The following is a 15,778-nucleotide window of genomic DNA, read 5'->3' as shown; positions in this document are numbered from 1 at the left end:
GAAACTAAGTTAAGATTTAATTAATTATATTTGCCACCATTAAATTTTGATTAAATCCAAAATAAGATTCCTAATAATACGATTTTAATTGATATAAAACGATGATTAAAATTCTTACCTTGAGCACGGGTTGAAGCGAGTTAACCATCCCACCCCTATTATTGTATGAAACAAATCCTAAATAATACAAACCTCTGCCGCCTAAGTTTTCTTTATTAATTCAAAGCATCTTTGTAACAGCCCTAAACTAATCCTCAACTCTCGTGCCCCACTTGTCTCTAATCGATTTCTAAGCTAAAATAAATTGTTGGCGGGTGTTAAAGTTTGACCACAATCAATCTAGCAAAGGAATGACATCAAATTCAAAACAAAAGTCCATGACTTCCTATTATATCTACCTACTTCATAGTCTCTATTGCCGGCCCTGTGCTGTTCCATTACTTTACTTTTCTCCATTTCTGTTCCAGTGATGATGAAAGCGGAGCTAGTGTTTATGCCAATGCCTCGTAAGGGCCATTTCATATCTATGGTTCAACTGGCTAAGCTTTTGGTGAATCTGTATCGCAATCTCTTTATTACTATTCTGTAATGACTCAAGATTTACGAGCACCGAAAAAGTATAGTATCAGACCTTCGTCTTAATAAACCGGGTTTGTAAATAATTATTAGGAATAATTATTAGTCTAGTAGTGTGCTTAATTAAGTTTTAATTAAGTTAATTTAGCTTAAATTAGAATAATTAGCAAAAAGGACTAAATTGAATAAAGAGTAAAAATTTATTATAGATTAAAAGAAAGTATAAAAGGCCAAAATGACAATTAAGCCAATTTACTATAGATGAGGCCGCAAACTTAGATAAAATCTAAGATTTTTATATGTTTAAGGTTTTAATTAATTTATAAAGTATATTAATTATTATATTATGAAATAAGTTAAATAAAAATAAATGTATGGTAGTGATTTAATACAAGTGTATTAATAGAAATATATACATTTGTGATATGTTTTATTTAATTAGTAAAAGATATTTATTAGATAAAATAATTAAATTGTGAGATTTTGTGTAATGAACAAATTAGATAGTAACACTTGCAATAATGTGAATATATACATTTGTATTATATTTATTTATTTACTTGAAAATTAAGTAAAAGATCATTACTAATTAAATAATTATATTAGGAGATTTTTATTAGTAAATAAATTGAAAGTATGACAATTGTATGGTATTGATGGTATACAGATGTTGTAAATAAAATAAAATAAAATAAATATATGTGTACATTTGTATGTATATGATTAATTATATAAAAGATATTTAATGTTATTATATTATAATATAATAAGTTAATTAATAAAATAAAAGAATATATATATATATATAAAAGAAAAGAAACAAAGAAGGAAAGAACAGAATAGCAAACGAGAAAGAAAGAAAGAAAGAAAGGAGAAAAAGAAAAAAATTGAGATTTGAAGCTTTAAGCTTCAAAAGGTAAGTCAATTAAGTCCTTTCACTTAATTTTGATTTTTTTAAGTTTTAAAACAAGGTTTTGATGAAATTAAGTTAATATTTTGGAAGTTCATAGGTTTTCAAATATAGTTCATGTTGAACAAAAATATGAATTAGGGGTTTAATTGAATGAATTTCAAGTTAAAAGTGATAAAGGGATTAAACTGCAAAAGAAGCTATAAGTTTTGTAATAAAGGGATTAAATTGAAAGAATTTTTAGATTAGGGTTTTATTGTGAATATTGAATAGTTGAGTTGAATAGAGCAAGAAATTAAGTACAAAAGAAGTATGAATTGAGTTAGAAAAATAAGTGAATTTAGTTAGGATTAAATTGGGAATAAGTAGGAATTGAATAAAAATTCTATTATTTGTCATAATTTAATGCTGTAATTGATAGTGAAAATTATTATTATTTTCGTAGCTAGAAAAGAACCCGAGGCATTGGCACCGAAAACAAAGGAAAAAGTTGTCGACGAGTAATCGAACAAATCTGGGTTTGTATTATTATAATTCAAGTTATTTTTATTAAATGTTAAATTTTTAATTATATATATGGTAAGTAAATTATGAGGTAAGTATTATTATGGAATTGAAAAGGAAATTGAATTGATGATGGATAAGTATTGATATTGAATTGATTCATAAATGAATTGAAAAGTGATATTGAATTGAGAAAATGAATCAAATACCCTATTAACTAGTCGGACTGAGTCGGATATAGTTGGCATGCCATAAGATTGGAAGAATTCAGAGATACTTTGACCTTGAGTCGATGAGACAGTAGGTGTCATACTGTTACTTCGGATAGATTCAATGAGGTACTCGTACCAACTTTACTTCGACTAGGCCGATGAGGCACTGGGTGTCAAATATTACTTCGAACTATCCAATGAAGCACTAGGTGCCAATTTGGTGTGTTTGGTTAGATCCGTGTATCCGCCAAAGTCCAAGTCCGTTAATAGGGGTAATTAAATGAAAAGTTAAATCGAACGAAATGAATCAGTTGAGCCATTGAAAAGAAACGTGATTGTGAAATATGATTTGAAAATGTGAATTGAATATGAAAATGTGAATAGAAAGCATGAACTAAATGTTCTTGAGATAAATAATGGCTCAATGTGATAATATATTATGTTAACTAATGAAAAGCCAAAATGAATTGTAAATATTGAGAAATGAAAGTTATATATGAATTAGTTTGGTAAATTTTAAAGTTAAATGATTTAATTTACTTGGTTGTTATATTATAATTTGAATTATAGTAATACCACTGAGTATGAAATACTCAGCACGCGGTTGTTTCCGTGCACAGGTTAGTAGAAATTAAGGTCCCGATTCAACATCCAGAGCAATCTAGACTCCAGCACAAAATTTGGTGATGTAATCTTTATTTTGGTAAAGTGGCATGTACTAGGGTGTTATGTTGGTCACTTGAAAATGTCTTATGCTTTTGGTTGAAATTGATACTAAAATGATATTTTGATACTTGGTTTAATGAAATAGAAATAGAATTATCATAACATATTTGGTATAGTTGTAACAAGTTGAAATAGAATGAATGACGTTTATTAAATTAAATAATATATGCGAATGTTTATTTAGTAAATTACTAAGTTGATGTTTAAGTTATGTTTCAATGTATTTGAATATAAAATTGTATGGATTGTGATATTGGTTTTGAATTGATTGCTATTTGAAATTGTAGGGAAGGTTAAATATTTATAAAGGGGTTATATTGATTTTTTTTAATGAAGTCAATTAGCAAAAGTTTTATATGAATTTATGATTATATTATAATATGTTTATTATTTATTTAAGAATTATTTGTAAATTTTTTATATGTTCAGTAATGCCTCATAACCCTGTTTCGGTGACGATTTAGGATTTGGGGTGTTACATGTTCTCACCATGAAGCTAGACCTTGATCCAAAAATTGCTGCCTACGTCGACTCTTTCACTGCCACTTGCATCAAATTCATCCACCTCCCTCCACCTGCAACCCACAAAGATGTCGCTGTCGCTGATTTTATCACTTCTTTAGTGCAGATCCATGGGCCCTTGGTGAAAAAGGTTGCCGCCAATATTGTACAGTACTCCAGCTCAGGGATTGACTCACATCGACTTACGGGTTTATTCTCGTCGTGTTTCTAACTCCTTTAATCGATTTGGGTAATGAGTTTGATGTTCTGAGTTATGTTTTCTATGTATCGGGTACAGCTTTTCTCGGCTTTTAATTTTATGCATTAGCCCTTCAGGATAAGCAAAATGTTAACATCGTTGAGTTAAAGAACTCAGACACTGAGTTCACCATACCCTCTTATCTCAACCTTGTTTCATCTAAACTCTTTCCCACTGTTATGCTCAAACCTGAATCTCTTCCTATGATGAATACCTTGGTAAGAGGGCTAAGAAAGGCCAAGGGTATAATGATAAACACATTTTGGGAGCTGGAATCCCATGTAATTAGTTCCCTTTCTTATGGAAATGTACCACCCATATGTCCAATGGGACCTATATTGGATCTTGATAATGAAAGTGAGGTCCATCAGAGTTCTGATATCATGATATAGCTGGATGAACAACCTATTTCATCTATGGTGTTTCTCCACTTCAAGAGCGGAGGGAGTTTCAATGGGGATCAAGTGAAAGAGATCGTTTGTGCGCTGGAACAAAGTGGGCATTGGTTCTTGTGGTCACTATGCCAATCTCTAGACCCATCCAAAAGTTTAATGGCAAGCCCAACTGATTATGACGATTCGTCGGAGGTTTTTCTGGAAGGGTTTTCAAATCGGACACATGACATAGGTAAGATCATTGGTTGCACGCTACAAGTAGTGATTTTGGGTCACTCGGTGATTGGAGGGTTCATATCGCACTGTGGGTGGAACTCAACACTAAAAAGTATATTGTTTGGTGTTCTGATGACGGCGTGGCCCCTTTACGCAGAGCAACAGCTAAACGTGTTTGAATTGGTGAGGGAGTTGGGATTAGCAGTGGAAATTAACATAGATTCTAGGAGAGATGTTATAAATAGGGGTGAACTTGAAATAGTGAGGGCTGAAACGATAAAGGAATCTGGTGTGTGATGGAGTAGAATAGTGATGTTAGAAAGAGGGTAAAAGGGATGAGTGAATAGAGTAGGAAAGCTTTGATCAATGGTGGATATTCACACTCCACGATACGTGATTTCATCAATGATGTTATGGACAATATGTTTAAGAAAATTAGTAGAATTAACGATGGATCCATGAAATATGCTTAAAAAAAAAGATTGTTTATTTGCCTATAGACAGACCAAAACCATTGCATCAGCAACACGGTTCCCTTTATTAAATATATATTTTACTTTAACATCTCAACTCCACTGTATAGCTCAGAACACAACATTTCCTTGCCCATTCACCATTTGGACAATTGACATATCATCCAACTCCAAGTTCACTCGCCTAGCTCCCAGTTGCCAGGCATGAACAAGTCTGTCATATGCACCCCAATGCTCCTAAAAAATTTGATTTAATCCGATCGTTGCAGAGGTAAGGAGCGAAGCCAAAACAATTTTTTAAGGAGGCCAGATGAAATTTTAATTTTTTATAGTCTATATATTTATGATTTGTAAAGGATTAAATCGAATTTTTATAATTTTAGGGGGTCAAAGTTCAATTATAACTTTACTAATTTAAAATTTTTAAAAAATTTTAAGGGCCTAAAGAGAAATTTTACATTTTAGGGGGCCGGTGCCACTGCTAACCCCCCTACCTTCGCCCCTGGCAGAGGCGCTGCTACTTTGATCATTGAGTTGTTGTATCCTAGGAGACATTCGTCCAACATTTCTCCAAGTACCGTAAAGCGGCTAAATTTGTCTTAAGGAAACTGTATTTCACAGACCTCAACGTTTAGTAAAATCTCTATTCTTATTTTCAATTTCAATTTTTGTTACGATTTTGATTGATTTTTGTATTTAAAGAATTAAATATAAATTATTCTATTTATATTTTATTTTATATATAAATATTTATTTATTACATTTATCTATTTTGTTTACTAACGTGTGTCGTCCAACAAGAGTATCACCACCTGTCACAACCATGTCATCATCACTTTGTATAGCCCCATCAGTGTTCACTTTGCACCAATCAACAACCAACCGTTCCCATCTTACCTTTATTATGGCATCTTATTAATTCCTAGCCCACTCATAATTAAAATCTCAACCATTCATCAAGAGTATCACCACCTGTCACAACCATGTCATCATCACTTTGTATAGCCCCATCAGTGTTCACTTTGCACCAATCCACAACCAACCGTTCCCATCTTACCTTTATTATGGCATCTTATTAATTCCTAGCCCACTCATAATTAAAATCTCAACCATTCATCAATTAAACCAAACAGAATCGATAACTAAACTTGCATTATAAATCATACTTAACAAAAGATCACATCCATTAATTCAATCATGCCATATATCACAACAATCAAAATATATATTAAAGACAAATAATATAGCCATACAAACCTACTTTTAAGAAAATTCATCCTATAAACAAAATTAAAAAAAATTAAACCATTAACAAATTAAATCTTCACGATGCAAGGGTAACAATAATAATAATAAGGTTTAAGAGTCAAAGATGCATCGTGAACTAATTAAAAACTTGACTAAGGCAAGTGTATGTCAGAACATTTTCAAATATTTATAATGTTCCAATAACTATAAATGAATTGGTGTAATTAATCAAAAGATTATATTATTTTATTTTTTGAAAAAGAATTATAACTATTTAAATAATATTATTTGAATAGTTATAATTAAATGAATAATTATGTGTTTATTTTGAAGACATTATTATTCAGAATGACACCTATTGATAAAAGATGTCTCTATGAAAAGACATGAAAATTCCTATAAATAAGAATAAGATTTCATTTGAAACTCATACCAACAGATTCTAATATTCTTTCTTTCCTTCCTTCGTTTTCTAATATTATTAGATTATTCTATAAAGTATTACTGCAAAAATCCTTTATAGAAATTGAGTTTCTTGTCATACATTGCTCAGTGTGTAGTGGGCTATTCTCGTCAGTGCAAAACGCAAATAGTCATTGGCTTCATTGTATCCTCGAGGTTAATTTGCTTGGAACTCGTTTACGCACCGAAGATAGGTGGGGGCGAATATAACCTTAAAGATAGTGGCTTGATACACGCCTTGAAGCCTTGTCCTATTTCTTCTTCTGTTCAAGTTTCGTTCATGTGTTCGAGATTTTCTTCACCGGAGATTTGTACTAACAATTTTAAGGTTATATGTCATGATGACTACCACAACTCATGAAAGTGGAACATTAAGGGAGTTGGCTTCCAATTTTGTCAAACTTGATCGGTTTGATGGTGGCAATTTTTGGCGATGGCAGAAAAAAATGCACTTCTTATTATCAACTTTGAAGATTGCTTATGTTTTAGATACTCCAAGACCTAATGAGACTGAAAATGAATATGTTGCTGCAACCCAAGAAAAACAAAAATGGGACAATGCTGATTACATGTGCATAGGCCACATATTAAATGGTTTATCTGATGGTTTGTTCAACACCTATCAAAATGAGGTTACCGTTAAGAATTATGGGACAAATTGGAAACAAGATGCATGACCGAAGATGTTACAAGTAAGAAATTTCTTGTCAGTCGTTTCAATAATTATCAAATGATTGATGGTCATTCTGTTATGTAACAATTCTATGATATTGAAAAGATGCTGAATCAATTCAAGCAATATGATATGAAAATGGATGAAATGATTGTTGTATCCTCCATAATAGACAAACTTCCTCCATCTTGGAAAGACTTTAAAAGAAGTCTAAAACATAAGAAAGAGGAAATATCTCTTGAGGCTTTGGCAAATCATGTAACATCCCGAAATAGGGCCTAGTCAGAATAGTGGTTTCGGGACCACAAATCTGACATCAAAATATTTATTTTATGGTTATTATGAGGCCTATAATATGATTATATGCATTTTTTAAAGTTTCATGAAGAAATTCTAAGTATAAGATGTCCAATTGGAAATTAGGGACTAAATTGAATAAATTGAAAAACTTGGTTTCTGAAGCAATTTGTATGAAATTGCTTTATATTATGAATTAGAAGGTCTTTGAGAGCAATTTGCTCAAATTCTAAATTTTTGGACAAAAATAGGCTTGCATGGATGAAATTTTAAAGAAAGGGCATAAGGGCATTTTGGTCATTAAGCATTTTAATGAAATAAAAAGAGAAAAATGGAGCAAAAATATGCTCATCTTCTTCCCATAGCCGCCGAAATTTGGAGGACACCATACCTAGGGTTTCTTCAATTTTCAAGCTCAATAGTAAGTACTCCCGAGCCCCTTTTTCATGTTCTTTGTATTTTTAAAATCCCGGTAGCTTGATCTCTCCATTTCTACCCATATTTCATGCTAGGGTTCATGTTTAAAAATTTACCCATGCATGATTTGATTGTGTTTTTATGTACTATGGAGGAATATGAAAGATTAATGTGTGTCAATCATCTTTTTCTAGATGATTTTCATGAGAAACCCTTATAATGACCATTTTGCAAAAGATGTAAATGTGTGATAGAAATAAGAAAATAATGGATAATGTGGGCTACCATAAGAAGGAAAAGTGTTCGGCTAGGCTTAGGTAGGATAGAAAGTGCATGTGTTTCATTATCCGAGCCTAGGGACAAAATCATAAAAATGTGAAAGGTTAGGGGCAAAACGATCATTTGGACCAAGGGTAGATATTTAACTTGAAATGAATAATGCAGTATATTAAGGAGTTAATTTTGCTATTATATACCCCGAGGAACAAATTCCGGAGGTCAATCATGGTAAACGCAAGGTTTCGAAATAACTGAAACACAATCCTGAAAAGAATATCAGGTAAGTTCGGATAACTTAAAGTAAACCCCTAATATACATAATTGTATGATTTATGAATGCGTGATATTTTCATTTATTGATGGTATGAAAATGCATGAAATGCACCTATGGTAATGACTTGTTGATAACTGCCTCGGTTGAGGTTAAAAAGGGAATTCGATGGATAACCCATGTTTTACATGTGAATTGAGATCCTGCATGTGTTGCAGTAAGGATTTAGCCTGGACGGGTAATCCGTGATCTCAAATATGGAAAGGAATCTAGCCCGGACGGGTGTTTCTTGAATGATCGAGCCTCCCGAAGAATATATGTGCATTAGATTTAGCCCAGTGGGGTAATCTGAATTGGGTCTGAATTTAGCCTGGACTGGTAATTCAGATCCGGACTCATTAAGGGTGTTTGTCACTATAAAGGATTTAGCCTGGATTGGTAAGCCCAACATCACCTTACGAGTTCTTATAATAAGGGATTTAGCCTGGACTGGTAATCCCACCATATGATGTGAGATTTGCTGGAGTGCATATATGTGAAATGATCATTCGTAAGAATTGACGGATAATGGGTATTCCATCGAGATTTTCTAGAAACTCAACGAGATTAACATGGGATATACATATATGTGAATGAAATGTTGAATGATGAGCTCATCTAGTTAAATTACATGATTATGTGACTAACTCATTGATTGAGTGCATGTGATAGGAAATCATTTCATAATGGATGATTTCATTAGTTAAGTATGGATGTATGCTAATTACTCGGTAAGTTTACTTTCCGGTTATTCGAGCTTACTAAGCATGTAAATGCTTACCCCTCTCTTTTTCCCCTATCTCACAGAGCTCGAGGACTCGAAAGGATTGGAGGACAATTGGAGAGTCAACACACTATCAACTAAACAAGATTTGGTATAAAGACTCTGTTTATTTTGTTAAATGGCATGTATAGTACTTTTGAGTATTTTATTATATGTGTCATTTGATTTACCGAGTAAAGGCATGTAGAAATATGTTTATCTCTTTGTATATGGCCATGAAAATTGGCTTAATTTAAGTAGGCTATGACCTACGATTTTATGCATGATTTTAATTACTAATGATGGGTTGCTATAAATTGGCAATGAGTCACATGAATGAGCCAATTTCGGATGGATTAATGTAACACGGGAACCCGTGATACTAAAGAGGAAATAACCATTTATGAATGAAACCAATGATATGAGGTTTCCATACAACTATTTTCATTAAGGTTATTTACAAGCGTAAAATTATGTTTTCTCTCAAACTTAGTAACCACTAAACACAAGTAGTAGAAAGGGGTGGCTAAAGGCTTGGAAAATATCCTAATAAAGTCCACATGGTTGGACACACAAGGGTGTGTCAAGGCCGTGTGTGACACACGATTCCCTCTCATGGGCGTGTGCTATGCCCGTGTGTCCCCTGCACTTAAAATTTTAGCTCAAAGTTGTACACGGGTAGGCCATACGGGCGTGCATGGCCGTGTTAAAATGACAGTTTGTCTACGAGCAGACAGCACGGACGTGTTTCCATGACCGTGTTGATAAGTCAGGGTTGCCCACAGTTGAAGGGCATGGGCGTGCCTCAAGATAAACGGGCGTGTAAGTCCACACGGCCCAATCTACATGGGCGTGTGTCCTTTTATGTTAAGAAAAATTTTCTGAGAAGCCCAAGGTTAATCGAACGTGCCTGTATTTGTCCCGCATTACCTTCCGATATGTTGTAGCTCTTGAAGTCCTATACAAGAAACGAGATGTTCATGATTGAAAAGTTTTAAATTTAAATGAAATTTTGTAACCTGAGTTAGTATACTGAACGTGTAAAGTTCCGGTAATGCCTCGAGCCCTATCCCGGTGTTGGATATGGGTTAGGGGTGTTACAAATCATTTTCGTATCGAAGAAAAATATCAAAAGCAAGATCAGAATCTAAATTTTGAAAATGCCAAAGTGCATGTTACGAAGGAAGTACAGACTACTAAACCATTCAAGAGAAAGTTCAAACAGACTGATAGAGCACTTAAGTTCAAAAAGAAACAAAAGGGTTCATACTATCATTATGGTAAGTCAAGACATTTCAAGAATGAATGTCAATTTTTAAAGAAGAAATCATCTTTTAAGGATGATAATAACGAAAATTTCGTTGCAATGATATCTGAAATTAATATGGCACAAGATGATAATACATGGTGGATTGATATCGGAGCAACCAAACATGTGTGCAAAGACAAAAGCATATTAACAAAGTTCACACAATGTGAAAATGACAATGTCTTGTACAGGGGAAATTCTTCCACCGCAGCAATCAAAGGCAAAGGGTATGTTGAACTACAATCCACTTCTGGAAAGGTTTTAACCTTAAATAATGTATATTATGTACCAGAAGTTAGAAAGAATTTAGTGTCTGGAAGTCTGTTAAATAAGTTTGGTTTCAAACTTGTTTTTGAGGCAAATAACTATATTTTGTCTAAGGGAGGAATTTTAGTAGGGAAATGGTATATGTATGAGAGTATGTTCAAACTGAATATTATTAATAAGAATAAAAATACTATTTCTGCTTATATGGTTGAATCGTTTTGTTTATGGCATTGTAGATTAGGTCATTTGAATTATAGGAAATTGAATGACATTTATAAGTTAGATTTAATTCTTGTTTTTAATAATAATATTGGAAAATGCAATACATGTATGTTGACTAAAATTACAAGAAACTCTTTCCCTAAGGATAAAAGAAAAACAAAATTGTCTGATTTGGTACATAGTGATTTATGTAACATAATACTCCTACATTAGATGGAAAGAAATATTTTGTTACTTTTATTGATAATTGTTCTAGATATTTTTATGTATATTTATTGCATTCAAAAGATGAAGCGCTTGATATATTTAAAGTTTATAAATCTGAAGTTGAACTTCAATGTGAATCATTTATCAAGTGCTTAAGATCAGATAGAGGTGGAGAATACTATAATCCAAGTTATATTGAATCCACTAGGATTGTCCATCAAGTTTCAGCCCCTTACACACCATAACAAAATGGTGTAGCTAAAAGGAAAAATAGAGTCTTGACTGAAATGGTAAATTCAATGTTATCATATTCAAGCCTTGGACAAGGTTTTTGGGGAGAAGCTGTTCTAACAGTTTGTCATATATTGAATAGAGTTCCTAATAAGGAAACTAAAATAACTCCTCATGAACAATGGAAGAAAAGGAAACCAAACCTTAATTATTTGAAGGTTTGGGGTTGTGGAGCTATTGTCAAAGTTCCAACACCTAAACGTAAAAAGTTAGGTGAAAGAGGAATTGAATGCATATTTATAGGATACGCAAATAATAGCAAGGCATATAGGTTCATGGTAATTGAACCAAATGATTCAATTTCAATTAATATTATTATTGAATCAAGAGATGCTATTTTTGATGAAAGTAGATTTAATTCTATATCAAGACAATTACAACCACAACAATTGATTCATTCTTCAAATGAGAATGAGATTCTATTGGAACAAATTGATAATAATGATGAATCTTGTCAAGAATTAAGAAGAAGTAAGAGGATTAAAAAGTCAAAAATTTTGGACCAGATTTAATTATGTTTCTTATAGAAGGAAAATGTGAAAGTATATGCAATAAGATACTTTATTGTTACAATACGGAACCTGATCCTATTACATTTGAACAGGCAATAAAATCTCAAGACTCTGCTTTTTAGAAAGAAGCAATAAATGATGAGATGGATTCAATAATAGGAAATCAAACTTGGATCTTAGTTGATCTTCCACCGGGTTCCAAACCAATAGGTTGTAAATGGATCTTCAAAAAGAAAATGAAGGTCGATGGAACCATTGATAAGTTTAAAGTAAGGTTGGTAGTCAAAGGTTTTACACAAAAACAAAGTATTGATTACTTTGATACCTACGCTCTAATAGCAAGAATTGCTACAATTAGACTCTTAATATCACTTACCTCTATATATAATTTGGTTGTTCACCAAATGGATGTTAAAACTACATTTTTAAATGGTACATTGGAAGAGGAAGTGTACATGGAACAACCGGAAGGATTTGTTGTTCCAGGACAAGATCATAAGGTATGTAAGCTTGTTAAATCTTTATATGGGCTTAAACAAGCACCAAAACAATGGCACCAAAAGTTTGACAATGTTGTTTTAGCTAATGGCTATAAAATAAATGAATTCGATAAGTGTATATATAGCAAATTTGAAAATGGAAAAGGTGTCATAATTTGCTTATATGTAGATGACATGCTCATTTTTGGCACGGATTTGGAACAAATAGAAAACACAAAGAAATTATTGTCAAACAACTTTGCTATGAAGGATATGGGTGTAGCAGATGTTATTCTTGGGATTAAAATAACCCGAGACGAAAGCATTATAGCTTTATCACAATCATATTACATTGAAAATGTGCTTAAAAAGTTTGATCTTTTCAACTGTATACCAGCATCAACACCCATGGATCCTCAAATAAAATTAGTATCTAATGCCGGTAGGAAAATTGATCAATTGAAATATGCAAGTCTAATTGGTTGTCTTATGTACATAATGACTTGTACAAGACCAGATATTGCATATGCTGTTGGGAAATTGAGTAGGTACACAAGTAATCCAAGTAGTTTACATTGGCAAGCTTTGAATAGAGTACTTAGGTACTTAAAGAAAACTATTAACTATGGATTGTGTTAAAATGGATATCCTCTAGTTTTAGAAGGGTATTCGGATGCTAGTTGGATTACAAGTTTGGAATATCATGCATCTACTAGTGGATGGATTTTCATTCTTGGTGGAGGAGCCATTTCTTGGAGTTCCAAGAAACAAACATGTATTACTGATTCCACCATGGCTGTAGAATTTATTACATTAGCCGCTGCATCTAAAGAAGCAGAATACTTAAGAAATTTGCTTTATGATATACCTTTATGGCCTTAGCCAATTTCACCTATTTCTATATGTTGTGATAGTGAGGCTACTCTAGCAAAGGCATATAGCCAAGTATATAATGGAAAGTCTAGACACATTGGATTAAGACATAGTTATGTCCGAAAATTAATCTCTGATGGAGTGATCACTATTAATTACGTGAGGTCAAGTGAAAATTTTGCGGATCCTTTGACAAAAAGTGTAACAACCCAAAATTTACGGGTATCAAAAATTTGAATTTTCGGGTCATAATTTCCGCAAAATGAATTTGTAAATATTTATTAGAAATATTTACGAAGTTAGTAGTGAGATGTTAATTAGATTTTAATTAAGTAAATTTAGCTTAATTAAGGTTAATTTAGTGAAAGGACTAGATTGAATAAAGTGTGAAAGTCTAATTACAAACTATAGTAAAGCTAAGCGACTAAATTAGCAATTAAACCATAAAGTGACAAGTGTGTGGTAATAGTGAAATACATGTAGAATTAGTATTAAACATATATATGTAATTATTAAGTATTTACTTATAATATAAGTAAATTATATTATATTATTATATATTAATTTAATAAAGAATGAATAAAAGAAATAAAAACAAAGAAAAAGAAAAAGAAAGGCACGAATGAGCAGGGAAAGAAAGAAGGAAAAAGGGAAAGAAAAAGAAAAGAGAAAATTAGGGTTTTAAGATTTCAAGCTTGATTGGGAAGTCAATTTGATCCCTTTTCTTGTAATTTTGATGTTTTTGGAATCTTGGAACAAAGCCCTACTTGAATTATATTGAAATTTAGAAAGTTAGTGAATATTTAGATGTTAATTAAGTTGAATTATTGAGTAAATTATGAGATAAAATGATAGAAATTCAAGTTAGAGGTGGGAGAAGGATTAAATTGTAAAAAGAGATATAAGTTTTGAAATAGTAGGGATTGAAATAAGAGAATTCTATAATTAATGTTTTATGCTGTAAATTAAGAGTTGAATAGTCTAAAGTGATAATTGAATGAAAATATAGGATTTATTTTGAAGAAAAAGAATTGTTATGGTGGAAGGACTAAATTGGAATTTAAGTAAAAGCTATAAGGAAATAAAAGAGTGTGTTATTAAATAACATACATTGATAATTTTAAATGTTAAATTTTATGTAGCCAACATAGCATTGGAAACATCATCGAAAAAGGGGAAGGAGAAAGTAAACGAGGATATCGAGTAACCTCGAGAATTACGGTTTGTATTTCTATAAACTATGCTTAATAATTTAATAATTGTAATTGTTATTTTTAATTGGTTATTATGTATGATAAATGATATGATAGAAATTGTTACTGTTTCTGTTCACAAATGAAATGATTCAAATATCCTATTAACAGTGTCGGGATAAGTCGGATATAGTTGGCATGCCATAGGATTGGAAGTGTTCAGGGATATTCTGACTGTGTGTCGATGAGACACTATATATGTCGACTACTATTACTGTTCCGGATTCATTCTGAAGAGGTACTCTGTACCTGACTGTTACTGTTACTGTTACCCTTACGGTGTATTCCGGCTTCGGCCAATGAAACACTGTATGATATCCCGGTGTGTAGGTTGGATCCGTGTATCCGTCCAGGTCTGAGTTTTGTTAATAGGGGTAAATGAAAGTACTGAAGACCAACTACTATTGATTATGTGATTGTGACTATTATACGATTGTTTTAAGCATATATATGGCTTGTTATTGTTTTAAGCATTAGTTTATAGAAATACCATTGAGTGTATACTCAGCGTACGGTTTGTTTCCGTGCGCAGGTTAGGTACAAAGTAGATATCGTTTCAGTATCCAAGCCAAGTCTCGTACTCAAACACTTGGTGATGTATCTTATCTTGAGAAATGGCATGTACCTAGGTTGTTTTGATGTTAACTTGTTTATAAGTGAAATTAGTGAAAAATGCTAGTAGATAGTTAATGGAAGTAATGTGTGTGTTATAATATAGTCCTTTTTGAATTGAATTGAATGGTATTTAAGTGCTAATTTTGAAGAATTTTGTTTAAGGGTTATTAAATATAAGAGTTAGTATATGGTTTGATGGTTTAATAAGTATTAAGTGTGTTTATTATATTTTAGATTGGTTGAAAGATTGTATTTAAGTTGTTTATTATTTAAGTTTTGCAGGATTGGAAAATTAAACTATAAGGTTCATTTTGAGTCCACACGGCTTGTCACGAGAGCGTGTGATCAGACCGTGTGAGACACACGGCTTAAACACGGGCATGTTAATAGGTCGTTTGTCCCCTGCATCCTTAAATGTGAAGTCATGATAGCACACAGGAAAAAGACACGACCGTGTGTCTTGACCGTGTGAAAGACACAGGTTTTAAGCACGGTCGTGTGTCAAAAACATATGAAAATGGCTTTAAAA

At 32.2% G+C, this 15,778-nt stretch overlaps 2 protein-coding genes across 2 annotated transcripts; both read left to right on the top strand.

Moving 5' to 3' along the window:
• The first annotated feature begins 3,418 nt into the window (after positions 1 to 3,418).
• LOC121211035 (anthocyanidin 3-O-glucosyltransferase 6-like) lies at positions 3,419 to 4,080 on the top strand. The gene is made up of 2 exons (XM_041083212.1): positions 3,419 to 3,638; positions 3,758 to 4,080. The coding sequence occupies exons 1-2, from the start codon at positions 3,419 to 3,421 to the stop codon at positions 4,078 to 4,080; spliced, it is 543 nt and encodes a 180-aa protein (XP_040939146.1).
• Positions 4,081 to 4,104: 24 nt separating this feature from the next.
• LOC107951554 (anthocyanidin 3-O-glucosyltransferase 2-like) lies at positions 4,105 to 4,596 on the top strand. Its single transcript, XM_016886638.2, has one exon. It carries the CDS (start codon positions 4,105 to 4,107, stop codon positions 4,594 to 4,596), a length of 492 nt encoding a protein of 163 aa, XP_016742127.1.
• Positions 4,597 to 15,778: the final 11,182 nt, after the last annotated feature.

Source organism: Gossypium hirsutum, chromosome A02, assembly GCF_007990345.1.
Source record: "Gossypium hirsutum isolate 1008001.06 chromosome A02, Gossypium_hirsutum_v2.1, whole genome shotgun sequence".
Lineage (NCBI taxonomy): Eukaryota > Viridiplantae > Streptophyta > Magnoliopsida > Malvales > Malvaceae > Gossypium > Gossypium hirsutum.
This window is presented reverse-complemented; position numbering and strand designations above follow the sequence as displayed.